Source organism: Sapajus apella, unplaced genomic scaffold, assembly GCF_009761245.1.
Source record: "Sapajus apella isolate SASKATOON/1434 unplaced genomic scaffold, GSC_monkey_1.0 scaffold7, whole genome shotgun sequence".
Classification (NCBI taxonomy): Eukaryota; Metazoa; Chordata; class Mammalia; order Primates; family Cebidae; genus Sapajus; species Sapajus apella.
Window position 1 is genome coordinate 44,177,564 of NW_022436947.1, and position 20,653 is coordinate 44,198,216.

The 20,653-nt window shown below is 34.1% G+C and overlaps 1 protein-coding gene across 1 annotated transcript in view; it reads right to left on the reverse strand.

Annotated features, from left to right (window-relative positions):
• Positions 1 to 2,783: 2,783 nt before the first annotated feature.
• Positions 2,784 to 20,653, reverse strand: part of SEMA3E (semaphorin 3E) — a 278,611-nt gene continuing 260,741 nt past the window's right edge. Inside the window, exons 17-18 of the mRNA XM_032276468.1 lie at positions 6,691 to 7,144; positions 2,784 to 4,046 (exon numbers count right to left, since the gene is read on the reverse strand). Of these exons, the coding sequence (XP_032132359.1) occupies positions 6,695 to 7,144 (450 nt within the window). The 3' untranslated portion in view covers positions 2,784 to 4,046; positions 6,691 to 6,694. The remainder of the gene's footprint in view (positions 4,047 to 6,690; positions 7,145 to 20,653) is intronic.

A 20,653-nucleotide genomic window follows, 5' to 3' on the forward strand; every position in this document is an offset into this window, starting at 1 on the left:
TTCTGACCTATAGACACCATGGGAGAATAAGTTTGCATTAAATTTCTTTAAAAAAATAAATTAACGCTTCAATATTTATTTCAAAAGTGGTTAACTCTATGGAACAATCCTCAAGAAACTATCTTGTCATTAGCTTTTTTTTTTTTGGTGGTGGTGGTACGGGGTGAAAATTGAGTCTATAATTGTGTTTTCCCCTTTCTCTGAAACCTATTCTGAGTCACAGAAGAGAATTAATTTACACTTTTTAAGCTCTTCCCAAATGCCCTATTCCTGAATGATAGAAGCCAACAGTCATCATACCGGAGGCTACTTTTCATCACTTTTTCCAGATATTATTATTTACTTAACTTTAGTTATCTTAGTTATCTTGAGATGTTTTGAAATATTTTGTTTGTGAGTTCATTTTGGGTATATCTGTTTTTCCTTAATCTCTCCACCTTTCTCTGCTTTCTTGTGTGTATCAATCTGCTTCGGCTGCTATAACAAAATGACATAGAACAAGTACCTTAAACAACAGACACATCTCTCACAGTTCTGGAGGCTGGGAAGTCCAAGATCAAGGTATCAGCAGATTTGGTTCCTGGTGAGGGCCCTCTTCCTGGTTTGCAGACAGTGCCCTTCCAGGCTTCTTGCACTCCCTCCCCACCACCCCACTGCCATCTCTCTTCCTCTCCTTATAAAGCTACTAATCCCATCATGAGGTCCCCATCCTCATGAGCTCATCTAACCATAATTACCTTCCCAAAACCCCATCTCCAAGACATGTGACAGAATTCAGTCTACAGCACCTTGCCTGTAGGTTTAACTTTTGCTTCCACCTCCCTATCCCCACCTCAGGGCTACCAAACCAGAAAAGGTTCTTTGGCTATTCTAGGCTCCAGAATTGTGATGACTTGGGAGTCTCATATTCCAGGGATCCTAGGTCATGAATAGATGTGAAGATAAATAAGGGGCTAAGTCAGCCCTGGGACCTGAAAGGAGTCTGTATCCTAGCCTTAGATGGCTTTACATGCAGCTCCTATATGATGAAACCCCAGGCAATGGTTGGGACCCAGATTTCAGGTTTCTGTATCTTCCCAAGGCCAAGAGAAGTCCTAACATTTCACTTGGCATCTATCATGTGTATTCCTCTCATCATAGCAGCTTCCTGATACCACTGTCTTCTGCTGAAAGCATGTCTAGATCTATGGCTTCAGGCCTAATCACTGCCTTGTATTTCTGTTCCATTGCTGGTTCATAAAGATGTTATGCTTCTCTGTTGGTCTCTTTCTTTTTTATTAAATTATTTCTCTTTTTCTATACCATTTATCATTGCTATATTATTGCAACTCCTCTGAATCAAAGCCTGGCTTCTCAATGCCATCCTGACCAGGAGTCTTAATATTCATAATTAGAAATCCAGTTCATTCTTGAACAATACTGATCTGAATTGCAAAAGCCCATCTATATGTGAATTGTTTTCAACCAAATGCAGATGGAAAATAAAGTGTTTATAAGATAGGAAACCCACATACACAGAGAGGGGGGACTTTTCTTATATTTGAATTTACAGAGCTGACCGCAAGACTTGAACATTCATGAATTTTGGTATACATGGTGTCCTGGACCCATTCCCTATGTATACCAACACTACTTCTGAAAGCATAAATACTTGTATTAAACTGCGCTGTTGTTCCATTTAATGTACTATAGAGTACAATGAAGATTTGGGGATTTTTCCAATATACACTGCAAACATAGTCTCAAAAAATGTAATTGTTATTTACCTATGTAATAATGGGATTATTAGTATTTCTACACTTTATGTAGTGCCTAGTTCAGCGCCTGGTATACAGTTTTTGAATAAAAAGATGGCGGCATGCTTTTGTTTCATTTGAATAGTAAGCAACAGATTTCTAGTTAGCATAACTGCTTCTCTTTTTCCTTTGACTAAAGACTGAAAATGTATCTGAAGAACAGCCTCAATTAGTTATCAAATACTATACAGAAAGTAGGCCTATATTATAAATGAATGCAAGGTTGAAATATGATAAACAGCTACCGTTAATATCATTGTCACACCATAAAGCTGCCAGAGACATGTTCCATGAGCTGCCACCAAATTTTTCTTTTAAAACATTATAATTAATTACTTATCAATAAAATAAAATCTGCCTCAGAAACAAAATTTTTCTTAAGATTATGAATATTGAATATTCATAAACAATGAATGTTTATGAATTATTTATGAATCTTCATAAATTATGACTATTGAGACTCCTGGTCAGCACCGCATTGAGAAGGAGTCTTTGATTCAGAGGAGTTGCAATAACGTAGCAATGATAAATGGTAACAAAAGTTCACTTAACACTACACTTCATTTAAATGGCCTTCCCAAGGTCTTATACAAATAACAGAGAAAACAGCAATTCAGATCCATTAAGCTAGAGCTTGAGGCTTGCAAAAATCATAAACATTCAACTAGTTACCACTCTAAAAACTTTCATTTTTCATATATCTTATCTGGATGATGAATCTTTGGAAGGAATTTCTGGCTGCTGGTCCTAGCAACAGTATTGCATAAATAAACCCAACTGCTGCAAGGTAATGAGGTTAACAGACTTTTTCCTCTGTAGTATAAAGTTACTTATAAATATCACAAGAAAGAAAACTGAATTCTTTTCTAGTTTAAAAAAAACAAAACAAAACACTGGTAGTCTGGCATTGTATGTTTACATTTAGGCTTACTATAAAAAACCTGAGTTCAATTGGCAAAAACTTAGAAAATGCTCCCCAGACGACACTTGAGAGTTTAGCAAATATTTATTTCTTTTTCATCTAAGTTGAACCAAATAGAGATTGTACATAGTGGTACAGACAAATTACACAGTGCATAGTGGCAGATCCAAGTTATAGTCAGAGACACACTGTTAATGATCCCTGCAGCTTGCCACTAGATGATAATAAGTCTCATGGCTTATAATCAGTGAAAAGAAAGAATATGGCACACACTATTATGAACCCAGCCAAGCAAATAAAAGGATACCATACAGAAAAGAACACCCCAATATAGTGCTCTAGCTTATAACTAAGCCATTTAAACACAAGCAGAGCACAATCAATTTATAATAAAAGCCAAAACATAAAGCTATCCAAGAAAGTAAAATAAAATAAACATACCAGCTTAAATAACACTGCTACAATCAATTGAGCGTTTGTGGAAAATCTATGATTTATATCTGGTTCAAATGCAACAGTTGTTGGCCTGAAAAATGAATCCTTCTTTAAAATGGAACTCAGTGTGATGCTCTGCTGTAAGAAAAAGAACATGAACTTCTTATTATACGTGTAGCATTTTCTCCTGGGATCTCAAATATCTATACAATACTAACTACTTTTCTTAATATATTTATTAGGCTACAGATGTCACAGGTCAATTCATTTTTAAGGACAACAGCTGCTGTGTTTGTTTCATGCTTAACACCAACATTCAAAGCGATTTATTGTATTTTACAAATTTTACAAATGTTCATAATTACTACGAAGATTTACAAAACCCTAAACCCTATAGCAAATATTGAACACTCATTACAAATATTCTAAGTATTTAACTAATTTTAGAAAGAAAAAAACTCTAAAATATATATGGAATTGCCACTTACTAAACAGGCAAAGACTTTGTTCCCTTTTTTCTAGAGCTTTTATTAGTGTTTATCTTTTATCCCTGTTTCTCCAAGTTGATAGCTTTGCACTGAAATATTCAGTAATTCACACAAAAGAAAAAAAAATTGGCAATGTAGAATTAGAGACATAGAAGAGACTTTACAAATCACGAAGCAAAATCTTTCTTGTTAACAAATCTCGATCTCTTGCTCAATGGGTGGTATTGTGATGGAGGAGGTGAATGGGCATTGTTTTATGTCAAAATTCATTCTATCCACAGGTCCTCTCCCATAACAAAGAATAACATAGAAGAGGCCTAAGGAAGCAGTAGACTGACCCTTAGAAATTAGGATGAGTGGTTATGATTTTGCTCAGTGTTGCTAGAGAGCATGGTTTTTCTCCTTCTGCAAGAAAAAGAAAAAGGGGGAAATTTTGGTGAGATCAAGAGCGAACTCTTAATTCCTCCAAGTCTTGTAGATGTCTAAGTATGTACCCTCCCTGAGTTCAAAGAAGATTCATCCATTTGTAATTTTCCAAGCCTGGGCATTTCTCAGAAGAGATTCTGAATTTGAATTCTCACCTCAGACAGAACAAAATACTGGGGATATATTTCTGTGGTATGTTTTAAATTCTCAAGAAGGACAGAACAGCATGGCTTGATTTTATAGTATGTGAGGTGCGTTGTGTGTGTGTGTGTGTGCGTGCACATGTGTTGGGAGAGAGAGGAAGAGACTGAAAAATGATGAGGCATGAAACATATCCTTGGGAGCTGCTCTCTCTCCCTCCCTCTACTTTCCCAGTTCTCTTCAGTACTGCCATAAACAGGCAGGAAGCAAGATTTGTACATATATGTACATAGTGTATATGGGTATAATTATGCATAAAATTTAGTGGTCATCCTAAACTGTAGACCTGGGCCTTCACAATTTTCTTATCAGTTTTCCTTCAAATTAGCATTTTATAAACTTTATTTGGGTTTGATTGCTTTTCCTAGAATCAATTTTAGCATTTTATGGAAAATGTTTCTTTTCTGGTTAATAGTTACTTTATTTTAATCAAATGGCTGATCTGAGTGTGTACTTCTTATGACGTGTCATAGAAAAACTATTTTCCTCTGCCTATTGCTTCAGTTACCAAATATTTAGTTTACAGGTTACACCACAGTTATTATTATCTACTTGTCTGTGTTATCTCGATTAAAATGATAACTACTTATGTCTTACCTGCCTTAATTTTTTAATTTAAAATTCAGATACAGGAGAAAAATCCTGCTTTCTTTCTTGTGTGTTAGTGGAAGACTATTGTCAATAAAGTGTACTTAATTGACTTATTTGTTCAGATATAAACTTTGTAAGGGCTCTGTGATCTGTGTTTATGGTTCTATCTCTCCAAATTGAGCAGCCTTTTACTGAATATGGTTTTTTAAAAAATGCATTTCAATACATACTCTTTTCAGTTAATATTTATGGGCAATAATGACCTCCAGTGGATTCTTAGGTAAATAGCAAGCAGAATTTTTGGAGCATGTCAATTTTCAGTACATTTGCATTTCTTAGATCTTTTGAAGCTTAGTGACTTATCTGAATAAACAAATTTTTCTTAAAGTATTTATGTATTTTTTAATTTTACAATAAAATTGCAAGTGATTATGAGTTATCAGCACTTTAACTTAAACACATAACCGAAAAGCTAACTTTGACAACTGAAATAAACATTAAGATTAATATCTAAATAAATGCTCACAATGGTTTTCCTGTGTAATACACTTGCTTTCAATTTTTATTTAGATGAAAACATCTTATAAAAATTTATACTTTAGAAAAGCAATTGCTAAATATTTAATAGGAGAAGGAAGGACTTTGATAAACATTCTCAAAAATACAATTGTTTTTATAATAGGAGAGGTAAAATGCTCTGAATATTTCAGTAGTTAAGTGAACTCATGAAACAGTTTCCTGTTTCTTAATATAGAGAAGAAAATTTGATATCTGAGAGCAAATCACTTTAATACCTGTTTCACAAATGAAACATGGCTGTTATAAAGTCTTTTAGATTTCAGGGAAGATTACTTTTTACATTTGGAGCTTTAACAGATCTTGAGTGCTACAAAATCTTCATTTTTGACTTGTGAGATAAATTATCTATAAAAATACTTTCATATTGAAGTTTAATATAAGGATTAACATGTTGTTTTTTAATTTCATTCATTGTTTCTGCAAATGGACTCAATGTATCTACTGATAATGTGCTTTCAAATCTTTCCTAAATCTTTCCATTTCTTTTCCGTAAAGAAAAAAAAATGTGTGAGAATATACCTTTTCTACCACAAGAGGGCAGCAAAAATCTTCTGCAGTAGATAGAATTCTAACGATAACTTCATCTAATTTGACATTTTTTGATATCTTTCTGAGAAGTTACCTTAAGTTTTCTTTCCACAGTGAGTGAAATTTAAAGATTGTGTTATAAAACAAAAATATTGTGAATGTGGTTTAATGAATGTTTTGTGAAGGGCACAAGCAGCGGAATGACATTTTTTCTTTCAGAGGTTATAGCAGTCACAACACACCTGCTATTTAACACTCATGGCTTAGACAAGGACAGAAAGTTCACATGAGAATGCCAAAGTATCTTGTATTCTGCATGTTTTACATTGTGATGGAAAAGAAAAATTCAGAAATATTAAGACATATTTAGTTTTATATTTACCATGATTATGAAATTCTGTTTTTCTTCAATATTCTAATAATCCTAAGTCTTCCATGGGTAAAATAATTACCGCAGAAAAGCAGCCAAGTACTGAAAATGACAGCTATAGTTGTTTTTTGACAAACATAATGAGAAACCGTTAAGCAATGCGTTTAGTTAAAAAATCAGTTAATTTTATGTGAAATTTATCCAGTCAAATGTGTATGTAATTTATAACACCTTTATAGTTATTTCTGTATTACAGAAATCTCTTTTAAGTAATGCAAAGAAGTTGGATGATCTCTTTTTTTTTTTTTTTACGTTCCAAATATAAATGCTTCAAAATACAGTAAATGGTCTCACCCCATCAAGAGTCCAGCGTGTGCCTGGGCAGGCGGTAGCGCTCGGGTTTAGAACGGAGCTTCTTTTCCTGCGGGTTGGCATACTTCCACTTGGAGGGTGACATTTTAAGCTTTTTCCTCTTCCTATCTGTGCACCATACTTTCTCACAATATTCTTCCACTCTCTGGAAGTTGCTATAACCGATCAGTTGCAAGAATTCTTTGTACCACGGTTTTGCTCCCTGCGAGGCGCTACTCTGGGCGGGACAAGGCATCCTGCGAGGCTTGTCCTCATCGTCCTTGTGAAACATGTCCTCCACTTTCTCCTCTTCCACTACCTCTAAGGTGATTTTACGGGCAGTATGGACAAAGCTATGCTCTACTGTCTGGCAAAAATAGGTTCCAGCATCTGATTTTTGTAACCTTAGGAAGAGTAAGCCAAGGTCCATCTTAATCACTCTGTCATCGGTCTTCACCTGCAAGAACACAGAAGTAAAGGGCACTGAAGTACACAGGAGAGAAAAACAACAATCTATCACCCTTTCCACTACCAGTCTTGAGATTTTCCATTTTCACTATCACATAATGAAACCCTGAAAGTCATACATACACAAAGATGCTAAATAATCACATCTGTGTGTGTGTATTCTGAAGATATTTACATTGGAGGCCATTTCATATCAACGACCTTCAGATCATTTTATATCAATATTGTAAAGTAAGAGAGCTTTCTCCCTAACGATTCAATTAATCATTAGAAAAAATACATTTCAATATAGCACTCACAGAATGATAGGAAAATTTCTAAAATTTATTTTTTGACATTTGTTTTTCATGGACAGAACAAATACCATTTCCCACATTCTTTCAGGGATTATTATGCCTTCCAGATTATAGGGACCAATGTTTCTGTTTCCAGAACTGGGCTACTTTCACTTTGTCCTCTTACCAAAAAAAAAATCATCAATTAATCAATTCATTGAACATCCCTCACGTTTTCACTGGCTGTCTTTCACTGGAGATTAAAAAACAAGTCAAATCCAGTTCCTGCTCTAAAGGATCAGACATTCTAGCAAATACTAAGTTTTTATATACCTTCAGTGCTCAAATATCTTTTGTCATGTTTTTGACATAACAAATTACTCACATTTTTCTAAAAATAAATAATTCAAAGTAAGAAGAGCAAAATAAGGCTTTCAATGAACAGCTCATATTTTATCACAAATAGCTGGACTAGTAAGCAAATGATTTGACATTAGGCAGAGCTAGAGTCAAATATTGGCACCACTATTTATTGTGTGATTTATGGGATTCATGTATACTTCTTGCCTTAGTTTTCTTCTTAAAATGGAGATGACTTAACTTGAAAAACTGTTGTGAAGAATACATAAAATAAAATAGGTGAGGGGTTTTCACACAGTGCTATCAATAGCTACCTCTCCCTTCTTACTATACATTCATCCAATTAAAAACAATCATGTTTTCCTGTGGCCCAGGATCTTCTGATGATAGTATAAAGGTGATTCACAGTATGCAGACAGATTTCGCCTTTCAGAAAACAAAAATGAAAGCAATATTCATCTTTGTCAATACAAAAGAAGTGCAGAGGTAATAGGTACAAACTCTTTGGCAATAAAGTCTATTAATGATAGGCATGTTTTTGTCCCTGTGATAGGTCCTGGCCAGGATGGCCAGACTCAGCTCTTCCCTGCCTTGATTAGACCTGGCATGGACAAAGTTTCAATGTGATTACTCAGGTGTGGAAACTGGCATCCACAAACCACAATGGAACAGATGGCAAAATGAAGCAGCATAGCATGGCAAGAAATTGGGATGTTATTTTTAAGTTATGTGGCGTCCCAAAGGCATTTTTTTTTCAGTCATGTAAAGTAAATTAATTACTCAGAAGCTTCAGAGTGACCCAGTTGTGCTAATAAAAGAGGCCCCATAAGTCTTTTGTAGGTGCTTCCCTTGACTTGGCAGGAACATGTCCTGGTAGCAGAATGCTATAGCCATTAACTGGAGAGCGAACTCCTCCAGGGAGGAACCAAGAAGACTCTCAAAGCAAAACCATCTTCACTACATAGAACAATCTGTTTTATTGATAGGTTTTTCTTAGAATATCCTTAGCACGGGTCACAGCCAACAAACTCTTAAAGGACTTTGTGTACCTCTGATTATTTACTCATGCTTCCAGGCCAGGCGTCTGAGCAAACTTATTTTCCACCACTGGCTTTCTCCATAGCTTTACCAACTATTGCAACAGGTGACCACCTTGTGCCTCACATGATACTGACTCTGAAGTACAGCCTCCATTGTTTTAAAATTGATTGCTGCGTTTGATAGAGATAAAACCTGCCTTCTTAAACATCTTCCACTTATCTGTGGTGTGTGCCATTAGACTGTCCTTATTTTCGTTACTCTTTCCTGGTTTCCTCTGCAGATTTCTCATTGCCTTTATGGTGCAATCTTCCTTCCTTCACTGATCTCACGTTTTATTTCCATTCATTTGATGGCACTTTTATTTCTTTGTTTCAGCCAGCTTCCCTAAAATGGTACATCTTACACATAGATAATCCACTGTTTTGTGTTGTCTATTGTTAAAAACAATGGATTTGGTGTTTTTAACTAAAGGAAACATACATAAGCCTTTAATACATACAATTCAGTGTCTTTCCACTCTAACTGCCCTCCATTTACTAACTTCCCTATTTCTGACCATGACATCATTATTCTAGTCTCACTATCCTCAATTGTTGATGGTTTATACTTCTCTCTCATTACATGCTATCACAACTTCTATCTACATTTCTTCAGTGGTGACTCTTAAACACATCCCTTCCTCATCACCATTTTTGCTGCAATGATAAATTGTCATACCTTACAACTGTTTCTTTGATCTTATCTCATGGCAAACTCCCCAAATCTTTCATTTATTTCTCTTTTTTCTTTCATACCCAGTTTGATTCTCTTTTAGGATCTCTGTGTATATCTCTGCCTCAAGATACTTCTTTAAGGCTGGTTACTTCTCATCCTGCACAACTGAATTAAACATCATTTTCCCAAACTAGCCTCTCTTACGCCCCTGTAAAAGTGTCCTCCCTCCTTTATTACCATCATTTCACCTGTTAACCTTCATACACGAATATGCAACATCACACGCAAACATCTAACAATAGTCCTTCAATTAATTTTCTTGTGGCATCTTTTCCCACTTATTTAAACAAATGGGCACTAATTTACTCTTCTTTAAAGCTCACTTTCTTTTGTCAACATCCTGATTTAGAACTTATTCAGACCTCAATTTCTTGCCTGAGCAGTAAGAATTGCTCCATTAACCATATCCTACCTTTCTAAATCTAGATCCCAAAATTGCTCAATGTAGTGTTTCTCAAACCAGGGTCGGTGAAAGAGGTACATTTCTGGAGATCTGGAGAGCAACTCTTCTTAAGAATTATTAAAATTATTATGTTAATTGGTACAATAATATAAATTAATAAGCTATATTTGGAATCATGTGAAAGATCAATCTCAGTGTTACTATGGATGTTTATCATACATTCTGAACCACTTTCAAAGCCTTGTTTCCAAATGATAAAAAGAACAAAGATGGGTATAATATGTTAATGATAAATTCCAGCCAAATGAAAACCAAACATTCCCATGTAGTAATACACATAAAAAGTTTCAAGGTCAGTTGAATAAAGTGCTGGTAGGATTGAGTCATCACATGGTACAGCTAGAAGCAGAAAGTGTTATATACACACATGTGGCAATCTGTGCCTCATCTTACAGTCATAGAGATACGTATTTCAGTGAAAACAAAATACACAGTAAATAAAAATTTTAATGATGCATTAATTTGTTTATAATGTATCTTTAATTTTGGTTCCATATTTTAATCAAAGCTACAAGCATAAGGAATGTATGTGTTGTTTTATTGTTGTGAATATTTAATGAACATTTTAATATAAATCATGCTAGTAGCCCAGGAAGATGTTTCACTTTTAAGGGCGGGTGGTGGGGGCAACCTGTACATTGCTAGAATCAACCCCTCCTTTTCATAACTCAGCTGCCATTCCCCTGTATCACCACCTTGCTTTCCACTCCCAGCTCTTATTCTGAACTTACTCTTTTTCCCTCAAGTAAACTCCTTTCTACTGACTACATTTGTTTTTTCATTTCCTTCCAGGCTTAACTAAACTTTCACTTCCTTTACAAATACTTTCTTTATAGCCCCTGAAGATATTTTGCTTCTTTTTGTAACACAATAGCATTTACATTTGTAGAACAAAAGCTGTTATTTATATTCCTCTTCAAATTATTTTTCCATGCAAGTTTCATCTCTTCAAACATATGTTTTTAATGAGCAAAGACCTATTTCTTTATGATTCTGAATTATTCTGTAATGAATAAAGAACTCAGAAGACAGTGTAAAATGAGAACATACTAATTAATTTATAGAGGCAAATGTATGGCAATGGGGCATACCCATACAGATACTAACAACTTCCAGGTAAATCCAATAATAATTTGAATAAGAAGGAACAAACATGGTTTCAGGAGCACTTAGTAACTGATAAAAGAGGGCTATATCACAGATATGTCTGAGGACATTGCCTTTACCTGAAAAAAAAAAAATACACACAAACGTCCTCATTGAATATGATCCTTTGTTATCTCTATTTTATCTCCTGTGAGAGCGAATAATACAAGAGAAAATAAGTAAATCATCTAGCACTTAATGAAAGTATTTTAAAAGAAAACGAAAAGCGAAACTTAAAATAAATACAAATTCTTGACCACTCGAATTAGGATTGTTTGTTTGTTGCTTGTTTTAAGTTTGGTATTTTAAAAAAGCAGCACTTAAAAAAAAAAATCAGAAATCTAAGCTTGAGAAACACTGCATTATGTACATATAAAGTGCAGGCAGTTAAGATATGGAATCATGACAATTACCAAAGAAATTGTACTACATTGTTTATTTGCATGTTAGAAATAGTGCCTCTCAGAATTTTGATCTATATTCTTGGTTAAGACAAATCCACATTACAATGTTAGGAATAGAAGCTGTTTTAATGCTTGGTCTGCATGGTCATACATTAGGTAGGTTAAACCACCTAGAAAGTTAAATGTATCTTACATGGGCTATAAATACTTAAAATATATAAAATGACTTAGAAATTTGTATTTGACATTCTTCCACAATTTAGTCTTTCCATGTTAGTTTACTTGGGTATCTCTAACATCAAATTTTGATTACAAAATTGTTTTCATCCATCTGTATTTTTTTCTATGTCTGCAGACCAGATTTTCTCCATCAAGAAGATAGTGCATAATACATCATTTCTATCAAATAATTTTACAGACAATCTAGATAAATACAAAATTTTTTTCTGAAAATGGTTTTATTATTCTTAGCTATAAAGATTGATTCAGCATGTTTTATAATTTCTAGTAAAAAAAAGTAATTTAACAAAGAACTCTGCACATCTGGTAGCTGGTCAGGAAGAAGCAGTTATTTCCATGTTTATCAACCATATGGTTCCATACTTTCACAGGAATGGGACCAACACAGGCCTTGAATTGGTTTACTCAAGAATACATTTAATAATAAAATTGGTTTTAGTGAAAAAATAAAAAAACAATTTATATATTTATCTGGCCTGCCTTTGACCAATTTTACACATACACAACACACACACACGTGTGTGTGTGTGTATATATATATTTATTTAACTTACAGAAAATATACCTAAAATGACAGCATAAAAATATAAATCTATTTTATTAAAAATACTTTTTAATATAAACCTGATATATGATACTGATGGTTACCTAGTAGAGACAGGGTGAATTGTTTAAAAGCTCATTTAGGGAAACCTATCACACTACATGGAGGAGAACAAATGTGGGAATACAAGCCTTAATTTAATACAAGATTATGCCAAAAAGAAAGTCGTTGTAAATAAGAACTCAAAACCATAACATGAAAAACATGTGATATTAAAAAACATAAAGGATATCAAAGAAGAAATTTAGGGCATTTATATTCAAGAAAGAATTAATATCTCTAAGTGGCAAAAGTTTTTCAAGTCAACAAAAGGAGAAATAAAAGAGAAAAAAATGGAAAAAAACATATATATGGGCACTTCGGAGAAGGAGAAACCCAAATATTTAGTAAGAATGCAAGTTAACATTCAACCTTACTAGTAAAGTTAGAAATTCAAATTTAGGCCGGGTGCAGTGGCTTACACCTATAATCCCAGCACTTTGGGAGGCTGGGCGGATTACCTGAGGTTAGGAGTTCAGTACCAGCCTGACCAACACAGAGAAATCCCATCTCTACTAAAAATACAAAATTAGCCAGGTGTTGTGGTGTATGCCTGTAATCCCAGCTACTCAGGAGGCTGAGGTAGGAGAATCGCTTGGACCCAGGAGGTGGAGGCTGCAGTGAACTGAGAAAATGCCTTTGCACTCCAGCCTGAGCAATAAGAACGAAACTCTGTCTCAAAAAAAAATAAAACCACGAAAGAAAGAAGGAAGGAAGGAAATTCAAATTTAAATAAGACATTACCCTATAGCCAGAATAAAGACAAAACTTAGAAAACAAGATAATAGCATATATTGATGAGGATGTGGGGAACCTGCAAGAACTGCTTTGGGAGTCCAGACGGTACAGAAATCCTGAGAGAAAATTAGCAATAATTATAGAAATGAAGGATGTTGACAAATAATAATACAGAAACCTGCACTCACATCTATAAGGACTTATTTGCAGAGACAACTGTTCAAGAGGAAACAGCAGAATTTAATTACATACTGGATGTCCACATTTATGGGAATTAAGGATGAACTAAGAGCAATGTATGCATGCTATGGTATGTTAAGTAATGGTCAAGGAATGAAATAGAGACAAACAGCAACTGGGATAAACTATAAAAACATGGCATTAAGTTTACAAAGTTAGAAGCAGAATAAAATCTCTAACATGATGCATTTACTTTTACAGCTCCTGCATACTCAAAATACTATATGTCGATTCAATTTGAAAACGTAGTATTGGACTTAGTCCAGTTATTTTAATAGATGCATACGGGCAGACAAGGATGAAAGCAGAAAAAGGGGGTCCAGGAAAAATAAAGTCAAACAAGAGAAATTTGTATAAACCAATCATCACAATGTGTCATTAAATTAAGTTGTATGATTAACTAAATTATGCATCTGAAGGAAAAAAAAAAAACCAAAACAAGCAAAAAAAAAAAAAAAAAAAAAAAAATTGTTGTTTTTAATGATTAATGTGGTTTGACAACCAATAAACAAAGTTTGTTTATAAGATTTGTTCAAGGCCTAGTATACTATAATCACAGGATTTTAGAAATACTGCTCAAAATCAAATAAACAGAAGTTTGTGATTAATAGTTCATTTAAAATTTCCTAGATAAGAATCTCAGAATGAAGAGAAATTAAGTGTTAAAAGGATGAAAGTAAAGACAATGGTTGAAAACAAAATTGCACAACATAAGGAACTGTACAACAACTATAAGTAGAAATTCAATAATAAATTTCCTAGTAACCTAAGGAAAGAAGTATGATAAACCCTAAGATTTAAAATGTCTTTAACATATATTTTTTAAATTACTCCTTATAACAAGTACATCTTTCCTCGCACTGAGAGTTGAGAAAAATCTCTTCTGTATGTTCTTATAAAAAGAGAGCGAGGTTTCCAACAACAGCACTATAATAAATACATTTCCTTTGGGCAACATCTCAGCGTAGGGTGAAGATAAGATGCCCGAGAATAGTTCAATATTATAGCTATTCTGTGGAGTAAAAACAATGTAGTCTAGATATACAGTTCTATGGTGGGATATCTTCGTGCACATGCATATTTTTATGATCTGGAAGACCATATGAACTATAATTGATACTAGAACAAGAGGAACTTGCAGTGAAGTGAACAGGCAATTTGGCATATCTACTGTACACGTGTGCGCTGGGCTTTCTGCATTACTGTATTATCTGGCTTAAGCAGATGCACAAAGCTACAATGATTTCAATGGCATGAGACTTAGATCCATATCTAATCCCAGAGATCTAAGAGAAAAATGTTTAATTTTGAAATATTTTCAATATTCTCTTGGAAAATTAACAGGACAGATTTCAGTTAAAAACTCTAGATTCATTCCTCTTCTTATGACCACAAATTGTTTTATAATCTCCATTTATACGATAGGAACTCTATCTCTGCCATTGTAAAAGAAAGAAACATGAAATTAATGGTCTAGCCTCCTAATTGTACAATTAAAACAATGAAATATATGATATTATACAAATATGTTTGTCAAGACTAAAAAAGTAAATTCTGAATATTTGCCTGTTATAAAGAGTTGTTAGTTTGGAAAAGGTGAGCACATTTTCTAAATAGACTAAAAAAGAACGTCAAAACTACTAAACAGATGGTTCCTATGAGACAAGAGTTCATGCACATTATGTTATGAAAACAAATAATATTAATGTGGAACAAAACCTGATGCTTTCAGTGTATGTGCATAAAGATAAAAATGTAAGCTTATGGCTGGATTGGATCTTCTGGACTTACTACCATAGGATAGCATTGCTAAAGGTAAGGAAAATACGAGTCATCTAACAAACAAGATGGTAAAATAAAAAGGAGATTTTGCTTCATAATTCTCCTAGCTTTGATGACATAACAGCAATATTAAAAGTTATAATTTGTGTACTCCATTTTTCACTGTTTCATTTTTGTAGAAGAAGCTGTTTCCACAATGCATTGAATTATTGATAAAATTATGTTTTATTTTAGACTGTAAAAACTTAACACAGAGATGATGAACTCTCAGGTTATGTGGAATGAGCTGCTGATTCATAAGCTAACCATGGTTATTAGATTTCCCAACAGTGTTTAATTGACTTTGGTGAATTTATTCTACCTTGTAGGTGGTCTGAAGGCAGAGTTGAAAAAATGACAATTTTGGTATTGAGTAAAACAAAAAATTGAGAGCTAAGCGCAATTAAAGTTTAAGAGTTTTGATGTCCATGTACATTCTTTCTTGAATTTCCTACAATAAACATGCATATTTGTGCATTATGTAAGCAGTTTATATAATGCATACAATTAACTATTTTAAAGTGATATACTTTATTTTTAAGACACACAAACACGTATTTCCTCTTAAATAGAGAGTCTACAATAAAAAGGTCAATAATGATCAAGGAAAAATTAATTCTTTCATGCCTACCAAAGAGATCTACAAATTATAATGCTGGTCATATGGGCCAACAGTTTTCTTGTCTGCCTTACGCCACCCCGACATAGGCATAGATAATATTTTACCTGTCTTGAGATTGCCTCCAAATTATCCTACAGGATATTTGTGTTAATTTATTTAACTCACTCCTAGAACTCAATCTCATTTATAGTGTCTTTGGGATATACTTTGATTTTGTCAGCAAATGACTAAACTCCAGAAGAATGTATTTCAAGAAATTATTCACATTGCTTGACTTTATTGAAAATACATTACAGCCGGGCGCGGTGGCTCAAGCCTGTAATCCCAGCACTTTGGGAGGCCGAGGCGGGTGGATCACGAGGTCAAGAGATCGAGACCATCCTGGTCAACATGGTGAAACCCCGTCTCTACTAAAAATACAAAAAATTAGCTGGGCATGGTGGCGCGTGCCTGTAATCCCAGCTACTCAGGAGGCTGAGGCAGGAGAATTGCCTGAACCCAGGAGGCGGAGGTTGCGGTGAGCCGAGATCGCCCCATTGCACTCCAGCCTGGGTAACAAGAGCGAAACTCCGTCCCAAAAAAAAAAAAGAAAAAAGAAAATACATTACAATGACATTTTAGTGCTCAGAACGAAGTGATAGCTAACTTTTGCAGAAAAAGACTTTTTTTCCAAAAAAAAATACAGAGTTATTTTTCACAATAATATTCATTTTATGGGGCTTTACTTGTGTATGCATTTTCATTTGAGCCTTTAAATCAGGGATCAAAACTTTTTCTGTAAAGAGCTATATAGTAAATAATTTTGGCTTTGCAAGTCCTGTGGTCTCTGCTGTAGCTACTCAACTTTGCAGTTGTAGCCTAAAAGCAGCCATAGACATTAGGTAAACAAATGGCTGTGGCAGTTTTCAAATAAAATTTTATTTACAATAGTGGCAGAGGGCCAGATTTGACCCCCCAAAGCTTTGGTTTTTCAACTTCTGCTTTAAGTAATTGTCAGGTTCAAGGGAACCTACTTTTTTAATAAAATATGAATCAAAAATAACATATTCCAAAATCAGATCATTTAAAATGTGTATGAAATTTAAGTGAGGAATTATGTACTAATCTTCTGAGTAGTTTGAAGAAACAATGGTTTTCATTATTATGAACACTGAAATTACACACAATCACTAATAAACATTTAAATCTAAGTAAATAATGCATATTTAAATTTTCCCTCATGTACTCAATTTTAAAATGTAGTGCTTATAGCAAAAGAAATTCATACAGAAATACTTCAACTATAGGACCTTAACTATATGTCTTAACAAGAATGAATTTCTTTACTTAGGGATGATACTCAGTATTACAATTTTGCAATTAATATGGAGGTTTATAAATTCAAGTATGTGGAAATGCAGAAATTGAGACTTCATAAACCTTGATATAGTCATGATTTGGCTATAATTTTAACAGTTTTGTCCTCTGTTGTTACAGAAAAAAAATAATTTATATATCCTTCATAGAAGGAAGATTTGGGCTTGTATTTCAGATTAAAACTACATGTGGAAATATATATAGCCACTGAATTTAAAGATAGAAGATCTTTGGAATAGCTAAACTTAAATTCTGTGGATGAAATTATATTATCCACATAAATGAACTATTTTATTTTCTCCCAATTCAGAGAATGAAGTGTCTCTGTCTTCCAATAAATTATCCTCTAACTTTTGTCTGTGATTATGTTCTCTCTCACGTGTTCTTTATTTTGCTTCATCAAGTAGTTGCATATTTCTTCTTCCTTTCAGCCTATAAACATGACCAAGTCACCTTTTTGCTAAAACAGAAAACAAAATTTCTTTTTACTCTTATCTACCTTTGTGGATCTCTCTGTCATTCAAATCTTTTGGTGGGGCACACTAAACCAGCAGTGTCTGGTTCAGCACAGCACCATTCATCAGTTAGTCTGTTAGTAGATGAATTCTGCCTTAACATTCCACTTAACAATTATCCCTGGAAACTGAGTCCTCGTTTTATGCATACTAGGCGATTTGTAAATTCAAAGAATATTGTTTAATATTTCTCATTGGGTTTTATTACACCACAATCTCCTAACTTCACTGTTTTTATTTATTTAAGCCATACCTTTCTAGAGGTACTAACTAGTTTGTATGTTGTACCATTTACTTACAGTTAGTAAATTAGCACAGCCTTTATGGAAAACAATATACAGATTTCTCAAAGAACTAAAAATAGGATTACCATTCAATCTAGCAATCCTACTACTAGGAATGTACCCAAAGAAAAAGAACTCATTATATCAAAAAGATACCTGCATTTATATGTTTATCACAGCACTATTCACAGCAGTAAAGATATGGAATCAACCTGAGTATCCATCAATGGATGATTTGATAAAGAAAATGTGGCATATATATGCTATGGAATATGACTCAGCCATTTAAAAAAAAATGTCTTTCATAGCAACATGGATGGAACTGGAGGACATTATCATAAGTGAAATAAACAGGAAGTCAAATACTGCATGTTCTCACTTATAAATGGAAGCTAAACAGTGGGAACACATGGACATACAGAGTGGAATACTCGATGCTGGAGGCTCCTAAACGTGGGAGGGTAAGAGGTAGAAGAGGACTGAAAAATTACCTGTTGGATATAATGCTCATTATTTGGGTGATAGGTGCACTAAAAGGCCAGACTCCACCTCTATGCAATATATGCATGTAATAAATCTGCACCTGTATGCCCCAAATTTATAAAAGTAATTTAAAAACCACTAATTACCTCAGAGAAATTTTGTTAGTTTTAAATAAGTTACTATACATAAAGCACTTAGAATAGCATGGCACGTAGTAAGCACTAAATGAATGCTAACTATAATTACAATTCGTTTTCTATTTTTTACTTTCTCTTTTTGTCTTCTAACTGTTCCTTAAATATGTGTCTTCCCCTTGCTTTTGGAATTAGTACACTTTGCTTTTTATTTCACGACTCTCCAAGGTAACCTATACTGAGGGAGGCATCACTGCATCGTGTCTAAGGGTCCAAATTAAAACCAGACTATGCTCAAATGCAAACTGACTTCACAAGCTGTGTAATCTTATGCAAGTAACTCAATCTCTCTGTGTTTCATTTTTTTTTAATCTATAATTTAGAAACAATAAAAATATCTCCTTTATAGGACTGTTGCAAGGATTGACAATATTCATGCTTGGCTCACAGTAAATGATATTTAAGTACTGATTGTTGCTATATTGTTTTTACCTTTATTAATTCCCAGAATTTGATTACTACATTCTTGCTGATGTTTCTCCAACATCTCTTGCCATGCCAAATCTTTCCATTGGTTTTATATTACTGAACATGGATACACAGCAGGACAGCTCCACCTGAATGATTTATAAGAGCTTCCAATTCAACACAGCCAAAAGTTAACTAAACAACTTTCTCCCAAATGTGCTTCTTCCCCTGTAGTACTGAAATCATGTTACTGTGCCATTTGCCACATGGTGACTCAACAATAAACATATGAATATTTTGTGATTGCTGCTCTTTTATCTCAAATATGAAATCCATTTAAAATCGTCTCATAAAACTTGAAATCTGTCTTCTCACTTTCTATTAATACTGTTTAGTTCCTGTGGTACAACATTTTTTCATTGACTATTGAAGTATCATCCTAAATATTCTTGACATTCTATTTATCTGCTAAGTCTGTGTGCCAGTTTCTAGAATAGTTTGCATACACAGTCAAGCTAAGTTGTTCTCATTGGCTTAGAGACAAATTGAAATGGATTCCTTGATCTGTCTACTCATTTTTGCATGCTCATTTCCTATCATGATTTAGATATACCATATTGTTTTTCATCTTCGTAACATGGGCTAACATTATTCTAATAATTACCTCCACTCATCCTTTAAGATGTGGCTCAAATGTCGTCTCTGCCATGAGTCTTTCACAATTGGTTATTAAGCCACTTCCCTACCCAATCTCTTGGTTGAGACAATTTTATTTTTCCTTACCTTCAACAAAACTTTTGAGGAACACATATAATTATGTTTGCACTCTTGTCTTCATTATAAGACTGTAAACATCACAAGAGCTAAGACCGTGATTTATTAATTGCCTACTACAGTAGACTCTGAGTGGATATTTATGGAGTTCAAACACCAATTCCAAACAGTTAAACAGAGAGAAGAGAACAGAGAGTCCAAAAAGTATTCCATTTGAGATGTTAAACAGCCTTCACATTTGTTAATAGTGAAAAATATAGCAAAGTGTATTCCTACAATGTGTATGAGGCAGTCACTTGCAAATCATCTGGTCTTGAAGGCAAACGGTACATTAAGAGTTGTCTTTAATCATGAATACTGTGTGCTCCTATTACCTCAATGACTACCTGCTTCCACCCTTATCCCCATGCCAACATACTATCATCTTAATATAATAACCAAAGTAATCTTTATAAATACAAATGTTAATGATGTCACAGCTCTGCTGAAAATACTCAGTGGCTTCCTTTTCAATTCAGAACAAGCACCAAAACCCTGTGAAATGGCTGTAGGTCCCTGCATGAGCTTTCCCTTGTCCTCGCCTCTCTGATGCACAGTCTATTAGTCTCTCTACTGCTCACTAACCTCCAGCCACATTGCTCTTCACTCGGCTGTTCTTTGAGTATATCACATACACTCCTATCTCAAGGGTCTTAGCATCTCCTGTTTCCAATGCCC